This window comes from Saccopteryx bilineata, chromosome 3 (genome assembly GCF_036850765.1).
Source record: "Saccopteryx bilineata isolate mSacBil1 chromosome 3, mSacBil1_pri_phased_curated, whole genome shotgun sequence".
Lineage (NCBI taxonomy): Eukaryota > Metazoa > Chordata > Mammalia > Chiroptera > Emballonuridae > Saccopteryx > Saccopteryx bilineata.
In genome coordinates this window covers 2339059-2362714 of record NC_089492.1, presented here as the reverse complement: position 1 = coordinate 2362714, position 23656 = coordinate 2339059, and the positions used below count along the sequence as shown (strand labels likewise).

Below are 23656 nucleotides of genomic sequence, written 5' to 3'. Positions count from 1 at the left end.
CGCCATGGCCGGGGCAGCGTCCTGGTGGGGGAGGGACCCCTGACCTTGGCTCTGGGAGGCAAGAACCGCACCTCCCCCTCCCGTAGGGGGTTCCCCACTTCCTCAGTGCTGGAGGGCAGGCAGGCCTGGGTGGGACGGGCTACCTTGCTCACTCGCTGACCTTGCGCCTCCTTCCTCAGGGAGGAAACGGCCACGACAGGATGAACTGAGCACCTTTGAGCTCAGAGGTGCTCCGGAAGCCGGGGCTGTGACCTGGACAGGGAAGGACCCTGCAGTGCCCCTGAGCTGGCTGGGGGGGTGCAGGGAGGCTCAGGCAGAGGGCAGGATGTTTCTGGGTGGGCAGGCGGGGTGCGGGCAGTGCACTGAACCCGCCCAGCAAGGACAGGGCCTTAGGACCCCATTCCCGGCCCCCGGCAGCAGGGGGAGACAGGCCAGAGAGCTGGGGAGCCCCCAGACCGCCCCCTGCCAACCCCACCCCCTGGCAGCTGCAAGGTCTGGGCCTTGGCGCGTGTGGACACCCCTCCCCTCTGGCTCTGTGCCTGCCCCCCTTGCTCCCGCCTGTCCCTCCAGCTCTGGCTGCCTGCAGTTACAGGACCCTGGGGACTACCCTGCCCAGAGTGGGCCTGCCCAGTGGAGGAGGGGCTCTCCTTCCCTCCTCCTGGGACCAGGGTGCCCCCTTCGACCTCAGACCTATATCCCAGCCCGCTGTCCAGCTGTTGGCTGCCCTCGGAGGCAGAGGCGGGAGTCTGAGGCTGGGCTGCGGAACCTCCCAGGGTAGTCCCTGCCAGCGCCCCAGCCTTCAGGGCAGGGCAGGCGGGGTCGCGGAGGGCGGGCAGTTGGGCAGGGATAAAACCCGGCTGGGGGCGCGGCCACTGAGGGACTCCAGGACTGGGGACTCGGTGAGTGTTTGAGGGCCCCCAGTGGGCTCAGTGGGCCCTGGGGTGTGGGTGGGGGGGACAGGGTGTGGAAGGTAAGGCGGCCAGAGGCCTGGGGGTGGCCACCCCTGGCCACAAGAGAGCAGCAGGGCTGGGGTCCCCAGGTGGACCTGCGTGTGCTGGCAGCAGGGCTGGGGTCCCCAGGTGGACCTGCGTGTGCTGGCAGCAGGGCTGGGGTCCCCAGGTGGACCTGCGTGTGCTGGCAGCAGGGCTGGGGTCCCCAGGTGGACCTGCGTGTGCTGGCAGCAGGGCTGGGGTCCCCAGCTGGACCTGCGTGTGCTGGCAGCAGGGCTGGGGTCCCCAGGTGGACCTGCGTGTCAAGTGGGGTGAAAGGTCGCCCCGGTGGACAAGCCCACTCCTTCCAGAGCGCAGACTGGCCCACGTGGGAACGAACCCTCCCTCTCCACGCTCTCTGATCTCGTCACGTGCTCCAGCCTCCCAGCTGTGGTGCCCCGGCCTCAGTGGGACAGAAGGAGGTGACCAGGCTGCACCATCAGGACGTGGGGGGGGTGGGGACACAGTGCAGGGGTGATCAGCCTGTTCTTCTGCCCCTTGGTAGTTATGGAACCCACTCTGTGCCCACCATCCTCTGTGTTAAGTGAGGGTCGTATACGCGGAGATGGCATGATTGATCATTTATAGTCACGGCTCCAGGACAGCCGGTTTGCACAGGGCTGACTTGGGTCACCCTGTCATCATGTGCCCTTGGAGGCACTGAAGGGGAAGGCAGGGAGCAGGCCGTGCTTGGTATGGCCACTAGTTGACTGCACCTTCTCCTGCTCCGTTGTAAAGCTTTGATCCTCACAGAGACCTGTGGAGTCACGTTAAACCCCCTTGTACAAAATAAGTCGCTGAAGCGTCAGGGATACAGACTCTCCTGCTCCCAATTAAATGGAGGAGCTTCTTATATAACAATCGGTTGTTATTCTGGGTTTAATGACCCCCCGAGGGATCTGGAAGTATCAAAGCAAGAGTTGCAGTGTCCTGCTCTCCTGGTGACCGCCTGCCCGCCTCTGAGGGTGGCAATTATAGCTTTCTGGTCTGTGGTGGAGCTGTGGCCTGCCCAGGATGTGCTGGTGGCTGACAGCATGCGGCGGTGGCCTTGGCAGGCAGGCTGCATGGGTTGGAAAGTCAGCGCCACGCCCCATGGGCCCCACGTGTGTGGAGAGGGTGACCCCCTGCAGGGCTTGTGGGTCAGCAGCTGAGCCTCGGGGAGAGTCTCTTCCACCTCGAGGTCCTGGCTGGGGAGAACAGGTGCCTGGCCCTGCGGAAACCGAAGCCTGCTGCGGACAGCTCTGCTTCCAGGTCACAGCAGGGTGCCCTGTGACCGCCTGGGAGCTGCCACCACCTCGGAAAGTGGCTTCCCTCCCTGGCAGTGTCTCCACTGACAGAGGAGGCCCCAGGCCCCAGAGAGGACAAGCACTGGCCCTGGGTCAGACAGGGAGTCAGAGCAGCCGGTCAAGCCCTGATGATGCAGTCTCGGGCTTCGGGAATATGCCTGTCTCCCTGACTGGCTGGCTCCTCCAGGAAGCCTTCCCAGAGCACCTGATCCTCCAACTTTGCCTTCTGCAGGGACTGCCTGCTATGCTGGCTTATTCTGCTCAGAAACTTCTCTCCTGCTGGTCCCTGTCCCAGCGAAGGGCATGCAGGAGGTGCTAAAGTGTGGGGTTGATTGTTGGGGAGCTGCCCGAAGGCGGAAGAAGCTGCCAAGGGGTAGCGAGCAGGCTGGGGCGTGCGAGCTGGGGATTAGGTGGCTACGGTGACCTTTGAGGTTCCTCTGGACCTCAGGGACTGAGATCCCATGATGGGCTCTGGACGTTTCCCAGATCTGGATCTCCGCCCAGAACGTTGGGTCATTTGTCCACAAACAAGTGGGGGGCTCTTCTGGTGCCAGGCCCTCCCCGTGCCGGAGGCAGGGTGGAACCGACAACCTCCGTCTGTCCGGCCTTCGGGACACGCCTTCCCTAGGACTGGGCCACTCTCTGCTCTGAAGGGCATGTGGCTAAAGAGAGAGGGACAAGACAGGAGTGGGGGGAATGGAGGCTGCAGTGATTGGCCGGCGAGGGGGCTGGGCCCTGGTGCTGCTGGGTGCAGGGGCAGGAGGGTCCCAGGAAGGGTTCTTGGGTGGGTGGGTGGGGTTTGGTCGGCTTGGGTGTCCGCTCCAGGCCCCCCTAGCCGCCAGTGTTGTGGACTCGGGCTTGTTCTGGGAGAGTTCCAGGAACAGCTCCTGCCTGATAAAAATAGACTTCTCCGAAGGGCTTGGGGCTGTGCCAGGGGCAGCAGGTGCCCCCCAGGCCTGGCCAGAGTGGGTGCCCCGGGCCAGGGAAGGTGGGGATGCTGGGATCCAGGTCTGCAGCCAGAGCGGCTCCCGGGCAGGCGGGAACTTCCGCCCCCGGCGACCGGCTGGGTGAGGAAAAGCCGCTTGTCCGGGTCCCATCTCCCAGAGGGCCGGGCTGAGGCGGACAAAGATCAGCCCAGCTGCGGTTCCACTTCCCGGCTGCGTGACTGCGGCAAGTTCCCGGAGGCTCTGACCACACGTCTGTCCGAGGGGATGGACGGACCCTCCGCAAGCAGTCCGGGTGGGAGACTGGTGAGACGCTGAGTGTCCAGAGCTCTCTTCTGGGGAGATGCTGCTGGAAGTGGGGAGTGAGCAGCACGGGAGTAGGCGCGCCGGCCAAGGCGCTGTGGTGCTGGCTGGAGCGGAGGAGCCCTCCTCTGGGAACTTTCGCCATCAGAGCCTTGAGCTGGCAGCAGAGGACCTGGCTTGGTTGGGGGTGTGTCCTGTGAGTGGTGCTCCTTGTATACTTGTCTGTCATCGAGGGTCACAGGCACGGCTGATGCCCTCTGAGTGTGTGTGTGTGTGTGTGTGTGTGTGTGTGTAAGGAGAGCCCAGGAAAGAGCTGTGTTCTCCGCTGGGCCCCAGCCAGCTCCTCTGGCTGTCCCCGCAGTACTGACTGCTGATTGCAGGGTCCAGGCAGGCTGTCTGGGAGCTGGGTTTCCAGCAAGGCGAGGCCTCCAGGGATCCTGTGTCTTGGGGGGCGGTCTTCCCACCAGGCTACCCCCATGACGAAGGCCTCTGGGCTGGCAGGGCAGGTAGGCCGTTGACCCAGATGTCAGTTAGCTCTTGGGGTTCACAGTTTTGGGAGCACTTGCATCTGGACATAGGGTTTCCTGGAAGCAAGGCCAGGACCTGAGAAGGTGCTGCCTGGAACTGTCATGGAGGGCTTCCTGGGGGAGGAAACACCTTGACGGAGCTTTGGAGGATGAGCTGATGTGTAGACAGCCGACTGTGAATCCTGACTTCCTGTGGGATCCTGTGAGGGCTCTGAGTCCCGGGGCCTGGATTCCTCATCTGCACCTTGGGGCGGGGCAGGGCAGACAGTGACAGCTACATTCCCTCCGTGAAGAGGGTTCAGCGAGGGACCAAGGTGTCTGGCACCCAGTAGGTGCTCAGGAAATGGAGCATTCTCAGCGTGAGGCTGGAGTCTGAGCAGGGGTCTGAGCAGGCTGACTTCAGGGCCAGGCGAGGTGGGTGGTCCTCCTGGGGGCATCCGCCTCCTCGCTAATCCACCGGGGCCATGGGCGTCTTCTTTTGCATTTTCTAAGTTGAGAGCTCTGGGTCCAGGCCTTGGCCTGTTTCGAGGTGCCCACCAGGAGCATGCTGGGCGCCAAGCTTCTTCTCCCCAGCCCGGAACCCCGCGCAGCGCCCCTGCTGTGGGGCTCCTTCCTACGCGATGGGGCCCTGGGGAGCCCCAGAGGGCTCTAGGGCGGCGCGCACACGAGGAGGAGGCAGGCCGTGCGTAGGGCGGCAGGGGCCCCGCCCCGCGGCGGTCAGCGGCCCTCCCCTCTGCCCTTGCATTTCCCCTTCCTCCGCGGCGCTTCCTCCGCGCTCGGCCCTCCGCCGCCCCTTTGTTTGCCGGGCGCGGCGGACCCACGGTTATATTTAGGCAGCAGGTGTTGGAGCCGCAACAAGCCAGGTCGCCAGCCCGTCACCGGCCACCGCGCCCACGTGATGTCCGGGCGCTATAAATAGCCCCCCGCCGCCGGGCCGGCGGAGCATCCGCGGGGAGCCAGCGCCCCGCACTCTGGGTCTCCTGGTCCCGGCCCGGTTCGGCCCCGTGCGGATGGAGGCAGTGGTGGGACGCCTGCGCGCTCGGGTGAGCGGGGCCGCGCAGGGCGCGGGCGGGGGGCGTGCCGGGAGGACCCCAGCCCCGCCCCCGGGAGGTGGCCGCACCCCTGTGAACCAGCCTCCCCCGACGGCCTTGGCGGGCGCTGCCACGCGCCCGTGGGACAAGGTGGCCCCGACCCGAGTCCGCCTGGGCCCAACCCTGCCCGCTCTGCTCTCTTGTTCTTGCCTTACCTCTCCTGGCACCCCACCGAGCCCTAGTCCCCCAGCCTCTCCCCACCCCGCGTCACACTGGGTTCTGGGTCCAGAGGGGCTGGCCCTGTCTAAAACTCTCTGAATTCAAACTCTCGCCCGCTCCTTAGACAGCTGTTGACCGGCGAGGAGGCGGTAGCCTCCCTGAGCCTCGGTTTCTACCGCCCTCAAGTGGGTCGAGTGTTGCTTTTGTCTTCTAGATGGGGGCTGGTGAGCACCCCTAGGGAGTGCTTGCTGGTGTGGTCGGGGTCAGAGCAGGGCCTCTGTCCTGTCTGGGCTGTTCCCTCATCTGCAGTGGAAGGTGCTGAGGCCTCGCCTCACTGGTCTCCAAGGACGGTTGTTCTGGACATGGTAGAGGGCAGGAGGAGGCTGGCTGGGACCCCAGCAGGGGGTGGGGGGCAGTGATAGGAAGGCCAGAGGGATGGGCTTCAGGCTCCTGTGGAATGGGGGGTGGGCCTGGAGGTGGTGGCTGGTGGACTTGGGTCTGCCCTGCCTGGGGATCCTGCTCAGTGACCTCCCTGAGGAGGTGTGGTTGCGTGTGGGAGGCCTTTTGAGCCACGTGGGGTGCCTAGGATAGGGGAGTGGGCATCGCTGTTTGCTCCCACCTGGGGCTGGGTGTCCTGGACACTACAGGACGAGTGAAGTGTGTGGTAGGAACCCACCTGGGCAGTGGCCTCGGTCCAGCCTCTGCCCGGAACCCTGACTTTATCCAGTCTAACCTGTGGCCCCACTGACAAGTGACAACTTTTGGCTCAAGTGGGCCGTAGAGTGGGGAGGCTCTGGGCTCCTCCCTGCCCAGTGACCCTTGGCCCTGAGGGCTTGACAGGGCTACTGAGCAGCAGAGCCAGGGCCTCTGCTGTTGCCCACAGGGTCTCCCCAGTACCTAGCAGCTGCGGGCAGTGAGGTGGTGGTCAGCCCCGTAGGGAAGGGCCTGCAGTCCTGTGGCTTCCTTGGCTGTTTTTATCTTTTCATTCTGGTAAACACACGCATGCACACAGGGACGTTCTGCTGCCCCAGAGGCACAGATGTTTGTGTGCTGGTTGTTTGCGGTGTCTGCAGCTGTCCCTTGTGGCTTTGGGACGGCACAGGCGGGTGGATGAGCCAGGACAGAGGTCCTTCTCTCTGCCTTTCTCCTATTCCCAGGGCAACGCACCCCTGTTTAACCCTGCCGGGACCGTGGCAGGGGGCAGGGTGTGAGTGAGATGGGGTGTCTGCCTTGGGCCTGGGGGCGGCGGTGCAGCTGGCCCTTCCCGCATGCAGGCTGATGCCCCAGGGGCACCTGGAGAAGAGGGTGCAGGGGCATGGTAAGAGGGGTGGGCGGGGGCATGGAGAACCCTGCCTGGTGAGCAGTTAGAAATCCTGGCCGTGGGTCTTGGGCTGAGCCAGTGGCTGGGGGAGTCTGCTGACCACTGGGCCACAGTTGGAGGGACCTTGGGAACATCTTGTTTGGTCTTTCATTGTGCAGATGGGGAAACTGAGGCACCTAGCCTGCGTGTTGGTCGAATGGGCTGGCACTACTGCTGGGGCCCCAGGCCTGGCACCTTTGGGACCCAGAGAGGGAGAGACAGGGATGGAGGTGCTTGATGGCTGTCTCTCTGGCTCCACAGCTTCCCTCCCTGGGCCCTGGTCACAGAGTGACCCCACTCGGGGCCACCTGTGCTGTCACCACCTTGGCATGTGCCTGGTGGCTGGCCCTTTGGCTGTTGTGATCTGTCCTGGTTCTCTGACATCCCAGAGGGAAGAGCCTGGCTTGTTTACCACTCTGCCTGGCCAGCCCCGTGGGTGGGGACAGTGGCCGGGGCGGAGAGGCATTTAAGGTGGATCGCGGTTGTGAGAGGGACATCCGTCCACTCACCTGCTGGGTCTCAGCACCTTGGCCTCCATGACTGAACCTCTTCCCCTGAAGATCAGCTGCCCCAGAACCATCTGGCTCAGAAATTCTGTAGCTGACAGAAGGACAGTCCTGGGGTGTAGGTGGGGTGTCTGCTTATCACAGGAGGGGGCCAGGCTTGGGGTGCTCGGCCTCTGTTGCCGTAGACGACCTGAGCATCCGCGTGTTGGGGTTCAGGACTCTCCGAGGATATCTCTGTGGCCCCGAACCCCCCCTCCCTCTGTCCCTCTCCACTCGTCCTGGTGGCTGTCCTGTCGCCTCAGGCCCTGGGTCAGCCTTGGCAGGAGCTGTCTTTCCCTGCACTCCTGCGGGAAACTGAGGCCCGCGGAGGGTCGTTCCCTCGCAGGCTCCTGCAGCGGGGCCCCGGGAGGAGGAGCATCACTGTGGCGGGGGGCTCGGGCCAGCGGACACCCCTCTCAGGAGGCAGGGCCCCCGTGACCCCTGTTCTTTTTTTTTTCTTTTTTTTCTTTTTTGTATATTTCTGAAGCTGGAAACGGGGAGAGACAGTCAGACAGACTCCCGCATGCGCCTGACCGGGATCCACCCGGCACACCCACCAGGGGCTACGCTCTGACCACCAGGGGGTGATGCTCTGCCCCTCTGGGGCGTCGCTCTGCCGCGACCAGAGCCACTCTAGCGCCTGGGGCAGAGGCCAAGGAGCCATCCCCAGCGCCCGGGCCATCTTTGCTCCAATGGAACCTTGGCTGCAGGAGGGGAAGAGAGAGACAGAGAGGAAGGGGGGGGGTGGAGAAGCAAATGGGCGCTTCTCCTGTGTGCCCTGGCCGGGAATCGAACCCGGGTCCCCCGCACGCCAGGTCGACGCTCTACCGCTGAGCCAACCGGCCAGGGCCTTTTTTTTTTTTTTTTTTTTATGTCCCTGTTCTTTTCATGTCCTCCTTCTCTGTCCCCAGACGTTGCCTGCGGTTGACCGGCCTGGAATTCATGGAGAGAGCCCTGTGGGGCAGCCCTGAGTACTGCCGGGCCCAGCATTGCCACGCCTGCTGCTGAGGGGGCCCCCGTGCCTCCGGCCCTCACCATTGCCCTCGTCCGCCGATGGCCTCCGCCCGGCCCAGGGCCACCTGAGCCCTCCGTGCCCTGCCAGGACTCGCCGTGCCCTGATGGGGTAACGTGACAGAGGCCCAAGCATCAGAACCACTGCCCGCTCGCCCGCCACGCTGCTGCCTGTGACCCCACCCCAAGGAGGCCCTGTTGGTTCCGTTCAAGTGTGTTTTTCCTTTGGTCCTTGGGGGCTTGGGGCCCGCCTTTGAGAGAAGGGGGTCGTCCACCTGTCCACGGATGCAGAGAGGACGTCCCCGGCCACAGGCCCAGCACTGGACACGGTTGCGGTGGCCAGATTAACTCTGGGCTTTTTAAAAGTTGTTTTTGCTGAGATTTTTGGTTGATATTTTTGCCCTCTTAATAATTATTCGTCTCTAAGAGGCAGGAGCTTGGACGCGCTCCTTTTACTTCTGGGGGGACTGTTTCTGCTGTTTCTTCTTTTCCTTTTTAAAGTTTTTTTTTTCTTCTTGATTTTTATTTCCTTCAACTATCCACACACTGGGCAGTCTCCTACCGCCTCCCAAGTATTTGCACAATATTTGTGCGGGGTGTGGGGGCAGGATTTTTAAAAAGCATTTCCTCTCTCTTGGACAAGCACAGGGATCCCGCTCTTGGGTGTGGGGAGGCGGGGGGCTCCTCCCGTCCGTGTCCCCAGCCTGTGTCTGGGAGCAGCCATGGCACGCATGAACCGGCCAGCCCCCGTGGAGGTGAGCTACAAGAACATGCGGTTCCTCATCACGCACAACCCCACCAACGCCACCCTCAGCACCTTCATTGAGGTGAGTGGGTCAGGCCAGGTGCCCGCACTCCTGGCTGCCCTGCCCGACAGCTGTCAGGCCAGTGGGGGCAAAGCTGGGCTGTCACGCTGGTTACAGGGTCCCCGAGGGGGACACGGGAGTGTGCTGAGGACCTAGGGCAGGGGTCCCCAAACTACGGCCCGCGGGCCACATGCGGCCCCCTGAGGCCATTTATCCGGCCCCCGCCGCACTTCCGGAAGGGGCACCTGTTTCATTGGTGGTCAGTGAGAGGAGCATAGTTCCCACTGAAATACTGGTCAGTTTGTTGATTGAAATTTACTTGTTCTTTATTTTAAATATTGTATTTGTTTCCGTTTTGTTTTTTTACTTTAAAATTAGATCTGTGCAGTGTGCATAGGGACTTGTTCATAGTTTTTTTTATAGTCCGGCCCTCCAACAGTCTGAGGGACAGTGAACTGGCTCCCTGTGTAAAAAGTTTGGGGACCCCTGACCTAGGGGTGAGGGCTGCCTTGGGGACCGGCTGGCAGCCTGGGGCAGCCTGTGGGCAGGTGGTCTCTGCAGGCAGGTGGTCTCTGCAGGCAGGTGGTCTCTGCAGGCAGGTGGTCTCGGGCTGCACACACACAGGTGGTGCAGAGGTGGGAGGAGCATCCCCACCCCCTCTCCTCCGCAGAGGCTGAGCAGAAGGAGGAGGGGGCCCCAGGTGAGGAAGGGCTGTCCAGACAGCGGGGAGATAGGCAGGTGGGGGAGCTGGTGTGGAGGCCAGCACCACGGCCAGCTCCACTGTCGGCCCGGCTGCGGGAGGTCCACAGACGCTGAGGGGACGGCTCAGGTCAGAACAGCTTGGGCTGGGGGCTTCAGGGCACGGACGTCTGTGTGAGGAGGGGCTGGCCACAGGAGAGAGTGGCTGCTGTACCCTGGAGAGTCAGCAGGCATATGGTGTTGCTCGTAGCCCCAGCAGGTGGGACCACATGAGTCCGCCCAGCCGGCACCGGGAGCGTGAGGTTGGAACCCGTACTGTCTGCAGGGCCCGTGGCTGTGTCCTGTCCAGGGCCACTCGTGGCCTCCGCCTCTCTGCCTCTTCCCTCTGCAGCATGAGTGCTGTCATCGTTACACAGGGACCTGGGCATGAGTGGACCTTGGAAACTGCACAGCGGGGCCGCTGTGGGTACCCTGCCATCAGGGGGTCTGGACCCTGGACTCAAGCCAGGTGCCCTTCAGAGGGCTGTCTCTCTGACAGATATGACCTTTGAGAAACTAGCAGGACCTGGGAAGAGACTGATCAAACGCTGCCTGTGGCCAGGGTCAGGGCTTATTGTGACCAGGCTCAAGTCTTAGTGTGTGACGATGTCCGGGGTTCAGTGTGTGACCAGGACCAGCGCTCAGTGTAACCAAGCACAAGTCTCTGTGTGTGGCCAGGATCGGAGCCCAGCCTTTGACCAGGGTCAGGGTTCAGTGTGTGACCAGGGTCATGGGTCAGCCTGTGATGAGGGTCAGGGCTCAGTGTGTGACCAGGGTCATGGGTCAGCCTGTGATGAGGGTCAGGGCTCAGTGTGTGACCAGGATCACGGGTCAGCCTGTGATGAGGGTCAGGGCTCAGTGTGTGACCAGGGTCACGGGTCAGCCTGTGATGAGGGTCAGGGCTCAGTGTGTGACTAGGGTCACGGGTCAGCCTGTGATGAGGGTCAGGGCTCAGTGTGTGACCAGGGTCACGGGTCAGCCTGTGATGAGGGTCAGGGCTCAGTGTGTGACCAGGGTCATGAGTCAGCCTGTGATGAGGGTCAGGGCTCAGTGTGTGACCAGGGTCATGGGTCAGCCTGTGATGAGGGTCAGGGCTCAGTGTGTGGCCAGCGTCAGGGTGAAGTGCATGCTGGGGTCAGGGCTCTGACCCGGGCTGGGCGGAGCACCTTCTGTGGCGGGCACAGCCTCGTAGCCCTGCACCCTCTCGTGCCCCCGAGGTCTCAGAGGTCCTCTGTCCTGCCCTCACTGTGTCCGGTGTCCCAGCTGCGTGACAAGCAAGGTTTAGCTGCTGATTCCTCACCACCCCCAAAATAGCTGCTGAGAGCAGCCCCTGCACGTGGCTGGTGTGGGGACCCCGCCCGCCCCCCCGGGGTATAAACATCCCCGGGCCTGGCTGCGAATGGCCTCGACCTTGTCCCTGGGGCTTCCCCACTGTGTGCGGGGCCAGTTCCCTTCTGCCGCTGGCCCTCTCAGTGCGTGCCACGCTCGCCCTGCCCCTCCCAGGCTGATGGCCCCGGTGTGGGGTCTGGATGTGCCCCTTGATTGGACCATTCATGCCCCCCCCAGTTGGGAGGGCTGCTCAGAGTGGGGAGTCCTGCAGGGGTCCCTGTGTGCACTGATCATGCCCTGTCCCTGCTTGGGGGACCCAGGAGATTTGTCTGGTAAATGGGGTCTTCCTGGGTCCTGAGCACCCAAGAGGAGAGAGGTGATATGCTGAGGCTGCAATCACAGGGGGCCTGGGTGGGGACCCCTCCTCTCTGCTGGTGGGCCGGGGTGCAGATGACCCTGAAGCATCAGCAAAGGCTCTTGCACCCAGCACGTCATGGAGCCAGAAGGCCACTCGTGGGGTTCACGTGCGTCAGCCTTCCTGTCTTGCTGAGTGGGGCGCACACAGCCCTGCCCCGGGGCTCTGGTCCCGGGCCCCACCCCTGAGCCTGCAGCCCGACCTCCTCCCTCCCTGCCAGGACCTGAAGAAGTACGGGGCCACCACCGTGGTGCGAGTGTGTGAGGTGACCTATGACAAGGCACTGCTAGAGAAGGACGGCATCACCGTCATGGTGAGGGTCCCGTGGTGCCGCCCACGGGGTGGGGGTCGTGGTGAGGGTCCCGTGGTGCCGCCCACGGGGTGGGGGTCACGGTGAGGGTCCTGTGGTGCCGCCCACGGGGTGGGGGTCACGGTGAGGGTCCCGTGGTGCCGCCCACGGGGTGGGGGTCACGGTGAGGGTCCCGTGGTGCCGCCCACGGGGTGGGGGTCGTGGTGAGGGTCCCGTGGTGCCGCCCACGGGGTGGGGGTCACGGTGAGGGTCCCGTGGTGCCGCCCACGGGGTGGGGGTCACGGTGAGGGTCTCGTGGTGCCGCCCACGGGGTGGGGGTCGTGGTGAGGGTCTCGTGGTGCCGCCCACGGGGTGGGGGTCGTGGTGAGGGTCTCGTGGTGCTGCCTGGGGTGGGGGCGGGGGGCGGGGGGCGGGGGACTCCCTCTCCGCCTGGACAGTGCTGTGAGGAGGGCACCTGTGGTCTCCCTGCGCGCCACCTGCCACCTTGGCATGCTTGCGTCTGGGCCACATGTGTGTTTGGGACACATCTTGGGGAGGCCCAGGCACTGGGCTGTGTGATCTCGAGTGATCACCTCCGCTCTGCATGGCCTTTTCCCACCTCAGGGGTGTGTTTGTCCCAGGCCGGCCTGGCCAGGGGGTGGCACGTCCTGAGCTCTGCTGCAGCCCTGACCACGCAGCCAGCAGTGGGCAGGCGCCTTGGCTTCCTGGCCTCAGGACAGCCCCCCAACAGCTCAGCTGTGGGGAAAGTGGGGCTGGTGTCAGTGGCTTTCTGAGGCCACAGCCAGACTACGCAGAACCTCCCGGGAGTGGCATGTTGGTGACAGTACCCTTTCCAGGGGCACTTCTCCATTAGGGGCCGGGGCTCTGACCCCAACACCCCGGTCTGGCGGGGACACGGCCCCCCTGTGCAGGCGCCCGAGACTCAGCGGCCGCCGTGGGTCCCCAAGCGGGTGTGGGCAGAGCAGGGAGCCCAGCAGCACTGTGCTGGGTCCTGGGTCTGGCGGGGACACGGCCCCCCTGTGCAGGCGCCCGAGACTCAGCGGCCGCCGTGGGTCCCCAAGCGGGTGTGGGCAGAGCAGGGAGCCCAGCAGCACTGTGCTGGGTCCTGGGTCTGGCGGGGACACGGCCCCCCTGTGCAGGCGCCCGAGACTCAGCGGCCGCCGTGGGTCCCCAAGCGAGTGCGGGCAGAGCAGGGAGCCCAGCAGCACTGTGCTGGGTCCTGGGTCTGGGCCCGTCTCGGAGGCCTCGTCTCAGTCGCTCGCTGCCTGAGTTCGGGGCCCTGTTGTTGGGCTGCAGTTGCTGCCAGAATGGTGAGGCAGGCACACCTGGTGGGTCCCTGGGGAGGCTGTCTGCGGAGGCCGGGGGAGGGACCCGTGGGCTCTCTCCGTGATCCCGGGCCCTGGGGACCTGCGTCCGCATTGAGGGTGGGTGGCTGTGCCATGGTGCTGTCTCACAGCACCTCCCTGGCATAGGGCTGCCCCTGCTTGGGCTGGGGTCACAGAGGGTGTCCAGCAGGACACCAGTTAGCTTGGCTGGTCCTCGGCCATCTCAGCACCAGATGACCCCTTAGTTACTCCTGTCCATGCAAGGACCTGGTCTTTGGTGGTTGTCACTTGATGCCCTCTGCTCGGCCGTTTGGAGTGACATGAGCCAGAGCTTTGGGGTCACACAGGGCTGGTGTGACCCGCCTCTGCCTCTTCCCAGCCTTGGGGTCCCGGGTTCTCACCTGCAGCGTGAGTCTTTGGAAGGACTCAAAAGACCAGCAGATGCAGTGCCTCCTAGCACAGGGAGCCGCAGCCTTTCCCGTACACCGCAGCAGGAAGGATTTGAGTTAGATGTAAGGCAGCCAGGTGGACTGGTGTCATCCAGGTGTGGCCGTGTCTGGAGGCTGGGGACAGGCTGGCCTGAGCTCCACTGGCCCACCCACCCCTGGGGCGGGGGTCCTCATGGGCTGCTCTCCTCTGCAGGACTGGCCCTTTGATGATGGGGCCCCCCCGCCTGGCAAGGTGGTGGAGGACTGGCTGGGCCTGCTGAAGGCCAAGTTCTGCGATGACCCAGGCAGCTGCGTGGCCGTGCACTGTGTGGCTGGCCTGGGACGGTGAGTGGACAGGGCAGTGTGGAGCTGGAAGGTGGAGGGTCTTATGGCCTGACTCGCTCTCAGATGTGGGTGCTGAGCCCACATCACTCATGACCTCTTTCTGTGTGTGTGTGTGTGTGGGGGATTCCCAAACATGGGCCTCCCACAGCCTTGCAAGAAGTCCTTCCTGAAGTCTGACCTCACTTTCTTCTGCTGTGGTTGCAACTCTATCCCTGTACTTGAGCAGGAAGGTGCTGCCAGCCCCCCCCCCCACAAACACAAAGACTTTGACCCCACCGGACAGCCTGGGTTTGACTGGAACAACCCAGCTTTGCAGGGGAAGACCAGCCAAGCACAGCCGATTGGTCGATCACTGAATATCAAGCTTTTATTCTGAGCCCAGCACAGAGAGGTTGTCTGGCCCACCCGCGGTCACACAGCAGGGCCAGGGGTGGGGGTGTGTGTGTGGGGGATGGGACTTGGGCTCTGCTGGTTGAGTTGAGCTTCAAGCCTGTGCCCTTCACGGGGCAGGGAAAGAGTGGGCAGCCGTCTAGCAGAGGGTGAAGGCCTTGGCCCTGCGTCTTCAGCAGGTGGCCTGTCAGGGGTTGGGGGTGCTGAGGGGTGACCCGCCACACCGTCTGCCCACAGGGCTCCGGTCCTTGTGGCGCTGGCCCTCATCGAGAGCGGGATGAAGTATGAGGACGCCATCCAGTTCATCCGACAGTGAGTGGCTGGTGGGGGCGGTGGGTGGGGACAGCTCAGGGTCTGGGTTTTAATGGGGCTCCCCACCCGCAGGGGCCCAGAGGCCTGCCAGTGGGCACTCCTGGCCCTTGGCTCTCGGTGTCCTCTGAGGTGTCCCCCAGACCGGTGCAGCCTCGTATAGTGGAACAAGTTGCCCTCCTGACCGAGCGGACCCAGGGCCAGGTGGCCTGCCTGGAGTGGGGACTGGCCTCTCTGTGTGGCCTGCTCCTGGGACCAGGAGTGTGGTGAGGGGAGGCTGAGGCGAAGGCGGGCTGGGCCCACCTCCAGGACTGTGGTCCCTGAGCCCGAGTTCGTGTGAGTGAGGACCAGGTGGGCTATGCTGCAGCAGGAAGCCCGACCCCAGCCACTGAGAGGCACGCAGGGCGTCCCCGCTTGCTCGTGGGACCCGAATGACGTCAGTGGGGGCAGCCCCATCTCCAGTGTTGCCGTCCTCTGGGAGAGCCATGGCAGAGCCACACAGGGGCTCTCAAAGCTCTGCCTGGCATGCGCGTGCCCCTTCCACTCGTGTCTCATTGGCCAGAGCAAGTCCGTGCCCCATTTGAGATCCTGGGTGGCGCTCAACTTCCAGAAGTGCTTGATACACAGCTGTTGGTGCGCCCAACACTCTCACTAGAGGCCCTCCCACTCCCACTCTCCCTCCTTCCTTCCCTCCCTCCCTCTTCCCTCCTCTTCCCCCCCTCCCCTCCCTCCCTCCCTCTGACCCTGGTGGTCCTCCAGGAGCCCATGGCCTGGGGGGGACTGGTACCTGGGTAAACATGGGGGCATTGGCGGGGAGACATGCTGGTAGGGAGATCAGGGGCTCAGTCTGGAGGGGGTGACAGCCACGTGAGCTGCAGGCCAGCAGGGGTGACCGCGGGTGACTGGGAAGGGGCGTCCGACAGTGGGACCGGCTCCGGCAAAGGCCAGAAGGCAGGATGGAGTCTGCCCCAGCCCCACCGGGCAGGGCAGGTGGCCAAGCCGGGTCCCCCCTCATCACCACCCCTGTCCCGTCCCCGCCCCACAGGAAGCGGCGTGGAGCCATCAACAGCAAACAGCTCACCTACCTGGAAAAGTACCGGCCCAAACAGAGACTGCGGTTCAAGGAGCCACACACGCACAAGACCAGATGCTGTGTCATGTAGCTCAGGACGTCAGCCGCCTGGGGCCGTGGGGTGGCCTGCAGCCCTGCCCTGCCCAGCAGGGCCTGGGGGCCTCCCTCTTGCCTTCCTCCCGGGGTCCAGCTCTGCCTGGGCGTCCACGGCTGTCTCTCTGTCTCTGTCTCTCCCCGTGTCTCTGCAGACTCATCCTTCCTTCGTCTTGTCCCCATACCCTGTGTCTGTCTGTCTGCTGTGTGTCTGTCTCTGAGGCCTGGTCCAGGGCCCTGTCCCTGGCCTCCCTCCCGCCCTGTCTCTCTCCCCACCCCCCACCCGTGGCTCTCCTCTTTGGCCTTTTGTTGGGGGCAGGTGTTCTTACTGACCACTGGGCCTGGCCCCTCCTTGGCCGCCCCTCGCCCTGACCTGTTCTCAGCCACTTAAATGATTGGGTCTGAGGGCGGTCAGCTCTTTTGGACCTCGAAGGCAATAAAACAGGATCCTGTGACTGTGTGTGTTTGTGTGTGTAGAGTGGGGTGCAGGACCGGCTGGGTGGCCCGGTGGCCCAGGGAAGCCACTGTCCAGCTGCACTGGGGCTCCCCCTGGTGTCCATCTGGGTCCCTGCTCTTCCTAGCTTAGGGACCTGGGATACAGCGGAGTGAGTGGGGATCCGACGGTTGCCATGGTGATGTTGTGGGGGCTGGGGTGTTAGGAGGCAAGGCCGCGGCCTGGTGTCCGGTGGGCGGCTGTCCTGTCCTCCTCCAGTCAATCGTCCTCATCTCAGCCTTTGAGGACCAGAAGGGAGAGGGTGATGGCTGACTTGGCTCAGGGTGGAAGGACACCCCGTCAGCCCAGGGCATGGATGGGACACCAGAGGGGCAGAGGGTGACCCTGGGACCCCTGTGGGTGAGTGGGTCTGAGTGTGCATGCAGGGGCCCGGCCTGAGGACATGCTCCGTGCTCCTGTGGGTGGGCTTTGCGGACGTGGGGGTCGCTCTCTGGGCTGAGAGAAGGTGCCTGGAAGACCGGGACACAGCTGGGGGAGGGGGCCGGCGTGGTCTGGAGGGCTGGCGTGGCGGCACTGGACGCGGTCTGCCCCAGGACCCCTGACCCCAGGCACACTCACTCGCTCTGGACACTGCTGAGAGGGCTTTACTGACCCGTTGTGTGTCCCAGTCACTGGGACCTGCTGGCTGTCACAGGAGCTGTAGACCTGGGCCCTGCGTCCGCCTGCCTGGCCTGCCCCTCCCTCCATGACACCCCACCCCCTATGCCCACTCCGGGGTGGGGGCTGTCCCAGCTCCCCAGACCACCACGTGTCCTCTGTCCAGGGGAGGAGGTGGGCCCAGGAAGCGAGACTCAGGCCCCGTGAAGGCGGGTGACCCCTACCTGGGCCCATTCTACTGGGGGCCCTGGGTGGGTGGCCAACAGGGACAGGCCTGGGCTCTCCCTCCCCTGGCCTGCTGAGGCTGCCTGGCAGTGGAGTGTCACCCCGGGGTCAGTTCCCACAAGCCCGGCTGTGCAGAGCCCGGCCACCTGCTGGGCAGGAATTGGGCTCCTCCCCACTGCGACTTGGCCTGAGTCCGTTTCCCTGAGGGGCGTGTCCGGTCACCAGCAGCTCCAGGAAGCCACCGGGTCCAGGCCCACCCAGCTCCACGCTTTGACTAACCCTGACCTTCCAGAGGGAGGAGGAGCCGGAGGGCAGAGAGGAGGAGGCTGCCCAGAGGCCAGCTGACAAGTGAGACCAGGGTAGACTCCTTTAAGGGGAGATGGAACACCCCCAGACCACACCCGCCAGGCCGGGCCACGAGGACCTTCCTCTCCAGCCCCTTGGTCCCGACGGTGTGTACCCCCAGCCCCCCAGCCAGGGGCTGGAGTGGGCAAGGCGGGCAGTCGTGAAGAAAGAGCCTCCCCACCGCCCCTCCTCCGGAGGCTCCGTTCAGAGATGGACAGACAGACAGATGAGGCGGGGCGGGAAGGGGGACATAGACCCGGCTCCTGGGTGGAGAAGGGGCCGCCAGCGCTGCCACGTGGTCCTTTCCTCCCTTCCCGGAATACGTCTGAGGGTGCAGGCGCACACGTCTGTGCTCCAGGAGGGTCGCTGCATTTCCTAACCCGCCATCCGGGCGGGGGGCCTCCTCTCTGTCAGCCCCGTGCCACCTGCCTGCCCCAAGGGGCTCACAGTCTGCGGGGGGAGGGGTGGCAGGCGAGGACTTTGTTTAGGGCGAGGGGGATGCCCAGCCGTAGGGAAGCTGATGGGAGGCTGGGGGAAGGGAGGCTGGTCCTTGAATGGACAGGGTGGTGTGATGGTCCCGAGGTGGATGAAGGTGGGGAGGTACTCCCCGTGGAAGGAGTGGCCTGAGTGAAGAGGTGGAGGGGTCAGTGTGGGCACTGGAGAGGCAAGGCAGGTGGGCAGGCTGGGCTGGTGGGTGCTGTGTAGGGGCGGCTGGCTGGTCTGGACCAGAGAGAGAGCCTGGGATAGGGACCTCCCCTGGACTCAGCCCTCGGAGAGGGGTCTTGGGAGGAAGGCGTTACTACCCATTTCACGGATGGAACAACTGAGACCACACAGGTCGTCCACGTGGCCAGGCCCCACTGGGAAGGTCTGATGCTGGGTCCAGGCTGGTTCTGGTATCAGGAGAACCTCAGGCCACAGGGCCCCTTCCTCAATGGGACCCCTTCCTCTTTGTCAGCCCCTTCCTTGGTGACTGGAGCTCCGAGCTGGAGACAAGCTGAACACTGTGGGGGCACCTTGGCAAATGGCCCCGTTCCACTGTGAGCCCAGGGCCCACCCTCCTTGTGCCCTCAGCGCCACGGGTGGGCGCGGCTTGGGCTGCAGTGAAGTGTGGTCCACTGACCTCCGTGAGCGGAGGGGCTGTCGTTTGCAGGGTCCTGCACAGACTTCACAGTTTGTCTCTGGGGAGCCCAGCCTATTCTGCCACCAACCCCAGGCCTGGCCCTGTCTCCTAGTCCCGTCAGTGTCTCCTAGGCTGGCCTCGGTTTTCTGGGGGCCCAGGAGGAGGGTGGACAGGAAGCCAATAGCTGTGATGCATCTTTGTTGAATCTACATCTTTCTTTCAAATGGAAAAATGTTATGCAACCAAGCAACCAAGCTCTGTGCAGACATGGCCGGCTGCCCCCGCGGTGGGCCCAGGGAGGAGAGGGTCAGGGCAGAGGCAGGTGGTCACTCCCCTCGGGCTGCCACCTCCTGGAGAAAGCGGAAGTGCCTGGTGGCGAATTCCCGGATGCCAGGCTCCGGGTCATTTTTCAGCTCTTCAAAAGCTTCAGGAGAGGAGGGGCCAGTCAGAGGTGACGCCCCCCAGCTCTGCTCAGGCGGAGGGAGGTGGGCCCCGTACTCCCTGGGGTGGGGTGGGGCTAGCAGGATGGGCCCGGGCCCCATCTCCTCTGACCTCTAGACCTGGGGAGCCTCCGTTTCCAATCCCAACCCTCACTTGGGGCCCCTCACACTTGGGCGCCCAGCACAGCCTCAGGTGGCGTGGGTGAGCCCCTTGTCACCGAGGAGTGGGCAGGGGCCCTTACTACAGAGCAGCAGCTTCGTGTCCACATTGTTCAGCGCCTGGGACACAGCCCGGGGGTGGTAGCAGATGGTGTAACCTGTGTGAGGGACAGAGGAGAGCCTGCTGGCCGGTGGGTGTGGCTCCCTGGAGGGTGGGGGCTCCGTGTTCTCTGGGGGGCTCAGACTCACTCCTGCCCGAGCAAGGCCCCCACCAGCCGCCTTTCACTCTCGGTGGTGGACCCTGAGGCCCAGCTGCTGGGGTGCGGTTGGTGCTAGGTAGGGGGCCAGGGTGGGCGAGGGTCAGGGTGCTCCGGCAGGGCAGGTGTGGGGGGCACCCCAGTCACCTAGGAAGAGCACTGCCCAGATCTTGAGGGAGTGACGGCGGCTCTGCAGGTAGCCGAGGGCCTGGGACAAGTGGATGCTGAACTCCTCCTGGCTGTGGGTCATCTGGCCGGAGAACAGCAGGCCTGTCATTTGCTGGGACCTGCTTCCCCACCCTGCCTCTCCTTCCCACCTGCAGCCCAGGGCCGCCCGCCCCTCCCCCAGGCCCCTCCCCAGGGAGGACCAGAGGAAGTGGCGGGTGCTGAGCCCCCTCCCACAGGCCCCTCCCCAGACAGGACCAAAGGAAGTGGAGGGCGCTGAGCCCCCTCCCACAGGCCCCTCACCAGGCAGGACCAGAGGAAGTGGCGGGCGCTGAGGCCCCTCCCCCAGGCCAGGGTGCAGAAGAGGGTGTGTGGCAGCCGCCAACGGAGCACCACCCAGCAGCGGAAGAGGGTGGACTTGGCCTGCTGTGGGGACCGCAGGAGAGGGTTCGCCTGCTGTCCTCCCTGTCCCGTCTCCCTGCTCCTTCCCAGGGTCAGCTGTTCTCCCTGGCCACACCCACACTCGGATGGCTCCTCCCCCCGGAGAAGCCCTAGTCCCTGGGCTGCAGCACCAGGGCCCTGGGCTGGACAGAGGGCAGCTCTCTTGTGTGCTTTGGAACTGGCTGCTTACTGTCCATCTCCCTGGTGGTCGGGGGCTCTAGGAAGTTGGAGCTGGGTCTTAATGGTCTGGGAGTGAGGCACTGGCTGGCACACAGTAGGGCTGGACACAGAAAGGCTCGATCCATATTTCAATAGGTTCAGTGAACAACCTGATCCCCTATGGTGTGCCAGGCACTGGGGACACAGCGGTGAGCAGAACAGACTGGGTCCCATTCACACAGAAGGCAGAGCATGCACACATGTGCATGTGTGTGTGTGCACATGGGGAGGGCAGGTGATTGTGTGTGTATATATGTTCACATGGGAAGAGCAGATGACCACGTGCATGTGTGTGTGTGTACACACGGGGAGAGCAGACGACCACGTGCACGTGTGTGTACACACGGGGGGAGCAGACGACCACGTGCACGTGTGCACATGGGAGAGCAGACGACCACGTGCACGTGTGCACACACATGAGGAGGCAGGCAGACTGTGGAGAGGGAAACCAGTGCTCCACCAGGGGACCCATCACTCTACAGACCCTCAGTCCCATGACCCCTGGCCACCTGTGGGCCCCCAGTCTCCCCAAGGCAGAGGCCCATCAGCAGGCACTGACCATGACGACAGCTGGACAGCGGTCCTTCAGGTGCAGGAGCAAGGGCACCATGCTCTGGTGGACCTGGGCTCGCAGGCTTCCGGGCTCCGTGCCTGTCACTGCTGCCACCAGGTCCCCAAACAATGCCATGGCCGCCGCCCGGACCCCTTCCCGCTCCTGCAAGCCAGGGGCTCAGTCACAGCAAACTTGCTGGGGGTCCTTGTCTCCACCCAACTCGGGCCCCCCCTTCCCCATAGCGGGATGGGGCTCAGTTCCCTCAGCAGGACGCTTTCGCCACGGCTAGGGGCTCCCAGGGCTGGCCGTCCCTTCCTGCTCAGACAGGGCTCCTGGGGCAGCTCCCGAGCCATCCTTAAGGACCTCAAATCACCGCTCTTACATTCACAATCACATCCTGACCGCCCAAGTGTCACGAGAGTGTTACAGGGGCGGGACTCATCTCCTAATTTCCAGCGAAGGGGAAATAGTCCTTGTAAACATGAAGACACATCAGGAAGGTGGAGACTGAACCTGGACTCTGGCTCAGCCACGTGGGGAAGGGCCACCCCCTACCCGGCAGCCACTGAGCTGGCCCAGCCCGTGTGAGCGAGCCTCCTGCTACGGAGCTCCCTTGACTCTCCATCTCTCTGCCTTGCTGGAGGGCAGCTGGGGTCCTCCTTGCCTTTGAAGAGCGAGGAATGGGGGCCCAGGAAGGGCATGAGTAGGGGGTGCCCCACTCCCATCCGGGGCACACTCACATCGTCAAAGAAGGAGCGGGCGTTGCCAGCGACGGCGAGGCTGTGGGCCCCCGCACCATACGCCCCCAGGCGGTGCAGCAGGTCGGACACGGTGCCCATGACCTGGACCACCACCGCCTCGCTGCTCTGGAAGAAGGCGTTGAGGAAGGACGGCAGCTGTCCACGGAGCAGGCTCCCCTGCGGGGTGGCGAGGGGGTGAGCGCAGGGCGCCAGGACCGGCTGCCCCTGTGCCCCTCACCCCCTGCCCTGCTGCTTGGACCCAGAACAAACTCAGGTTCTCCCCAGACCACAGCACGGCCCGGGCATCCCGCGGGGCAGGGAGGAGATAAAGATGGAGTCGTCATCGCTCCCATAGCCCTGCCAAGAGGCCGCCCGAGCCCCATTCTACCGGGGAGGAAACTGAGGCCCAGGGAGGTGATGTCACGTGTCCCTAACCATACAGTTGGAAGGGACAGAGCTGGCATTCTACCCGGTGGGCCTTGTCTGCAGCCCACGCCCCGGCTGCTCTGGGGGTGGGCTGTGCCCCCGCCACGGTGCCCGCGCCCTCACCTTCTCCGGGTGGAAGAGGATGTTCCCTAGGCCCTGCAGACTCAGCACCCGGACCTCGGGGCTGGGGTCCTGGAGGCACTGGGCCAGCCTGGACAGGGCGTCCTCTTTGGAGAGCACCTCCAGCAGAGTGGGACTGTAAAGGAACTGGGGTGGTCCCCGAGCACAGGCGGGTCAGGCCCGGCCCCCTCGCCCCGGAGTGGCGCTCTGGGACCAGGGTCTGGTAGGGGCTTCGAGGTGGGGCAGTGGTTGACCAGCAGTACCCTCTGGGTATCTTGGTTAACCAGAATCTGAAACCCACCTCCAGGCTGGTGCAGCCCCTCTCAATGTACAGCTGCAGGAACTGAAGCTCAGAGAGGAAAAGGGCCTTGTCTGAGGCCACACAGCGAGTCTGAGGCAGCGTCCCCCGCCAGCCTGGCTCGTGGGGCTCTCTGGGAACAACGCCAGGGAGGCGGACCTGGACATTGCTGCTGGTGGGGTGGGGTGGGGTGGGGTGGGGGGTGGCACCTGGCTTAGAGTTCTCCCTCCTGCTGTCCTGATAGAAATGGTCCATGCCTGCGCCCCCACCCCCCACAGCCTGTGCCATCCTCCAGCTCACAGCTGTGAAGCTGCCCACACCCAGCACCTGTCTTCTAAACACCACCTTTCAGCCTCAGGGGCGGACCTGGGCCCCAGGAGGGAGGACAGGCTGAATTTCAAGGCAGGTGAACCTGTTTTGCGTTCTGTGTCCTTCAGCGCTGCAGGGCCGAGGCCCGGGAGGGAGGGCCTTTGGGGGCCTGAGAGCCAGGAGCCCAGAGTGGGAAGGAGGGGTGTCAGGGGTCCTCCTGGGTGGGCCTGCCCCCAGTCGGGGTGAGGGCCTGGTGTGGGTTCTGATGGGGCGCTCATTGGGGGCCTGAGAGCCAGGAGCCCCAGTGGGAAGGAGGGGCATCAGGGGTCCTCCTGGGTGGGCCTGCCCCCAGTCGGGGTGAGGGCCTGGTGTGGGTTCTGATGGGGCGCTCATTGGGGGCCTGAGAGCCAGGAGCCCCCGAGTGGGAAGGAGGGGTGTCAGGGGTCCTCCTGGGTGGGCCTGCCCCCAGTCGGGGTGAGGGCCTGGTGTGGGTTCTGATGGGGCGCTCATTGGGGGCCTGAGAGCCAGGAGCCCCCGAGTGGGAAGGACGGGCGTCAGGGGTCCTTCTGGGCGGGCCTGCCCCTAGTTGGGGTAAGGGCCTGGTGTGGGTTCTGACGGGGCGCTGAGGCAGCTGGAGACAGGGTTCAGGCCTCTCTGAGGGGTCCTGCCCCACCCAGGACCTACCTCGTTGAGGATGAGGATGGCCACCTTCCTCTCCCGCTCCTGCGGTCTGTGTAGGCTGGGCAGCAGCTGGTGGGTCACTGCCATGACCTGCCCAGAGGGGCCCTGCACCATGGCCCTGGAGGGGAGGCAGAGGGTGGGACAGGGCCCGGCCCCCAGGGCAACCTCTGCCCACCTTCCTGCTGCCACCAAACCCAGCCTGGACCGGGAGGCTGGGCGAACCACTGGAGTGCGGGTCACTCTATTTGTTAGAGCAAGCTTCTAGTCCC

At 64.4% G+C, this 23656-nt stretch overlaps 2 protein-coding genes across 6 annotated transcripts in view; one reads left to right on the top strand and one right to left on the bottom strand.

Annotated features, from left to right (window-relative positions):
* Window positions 1–878: 878 nt before the first annotated feature.
* Window positions 879–16230, top strand: PTP4A3 (protein tyrosine phosphatase 4A3). 5 transcript variants are annotated; one of them, XM_066265575.1, is made up of 6 exons: window positions 879–899; window positions 8116–9042; window positions 11724–11816; window positions 13781–13911; window positions 14539–14613; window positions 15656–16230. In XM_066265575.1, exons 2-6 carry the CDS (start codon window positions 8938–8940, stop codon window positions 15771–15773), a joined length of 522 nt encoding a protein of 173 aa, XP_066121672.1. In that variant the 5' UTR covers window positions 879–899; window positions 8116–8937; the 3' UTR covers window positions 15774–16230. The 5 variants fall into 5 exon arrangements, with proteins under 5 accessions (XP_066121672.1, XP_066121670.1, XP_066121671.1 ...); XM_066265573.1 differs by lacking the exon at window positions 879–899 and adding an exon at window positions 3297–3525; XM_066265574.1 differs by lacking the exon at window positions 879–899 and adding an exon at window positions 4007–4028.
* Window positions 16231–18885: 2655 nt separating this feature from the next.
* Window positions 18886–23656, bottom strand: part of LOC136328448 (maestro heat-like repeat family member 5) — a 44751-nt gene continuing 39980 nt past the window's right edge. The window contains exons 23-30 of the mRNA XM_066264611.1: window positions 23391–23505; window positions 22103–22246; window positions 21554–21730; window positions 20820–20975; window positions 19904–20026; window positions 19583–19685; window positions 19262–19336; window positions 18886–19003 (exon numbers count right to left, since the gene is read on the bottom strand). Of these exons, the coding sequence (XP_066120708.1) occupies window positions 18906–19003; window positions 19262–19336; window positions 19583–19685; window positions 19904–20026; window positions 20820–20975; window positions 21554–21730; window positions 22103–22246; window positions 23391–23505 (991 nt within the window). The 3' untranslated portion in view covers window positions 18886–18905. The remainder of the gene's footprint in view (window positions 19004–19261; window positions 19337–19582; window positions 19686–19903; window positions 20027–20819; window positions 20976–21553; window positions 21731–22102; window positions 22247–23390; window positions 23506–23656) is intronic.

What these genes read in the sequence shown, in the direction of transcription:
- PTP4A3 (XM_066265575.1), top strand. Translation starts at nt 8,938, where the DNA reads ATGGCACGCATGAACCGGCCAGCCCCCGTGGAGGTGAGCTACAAGAAC. An exon ending in AGGACGGCATCACCGTCATG is followed by an intron (nt 11,817 to 13,780) that starts GTGAGGGTCCCG and finishes TCTCCTCTGCAG; the next exon opens with GACTGGCCCTTTGATGATGG. An exon ending in GCCATCCAGTTCATCCGACA is followed by an intron (nt 14,614 to 15,655) that starts GTGAGTGGCTGG and finishes CCCGCCCCACAG; the next exon opens with GAAGCGGCGTGGAGCCATCA.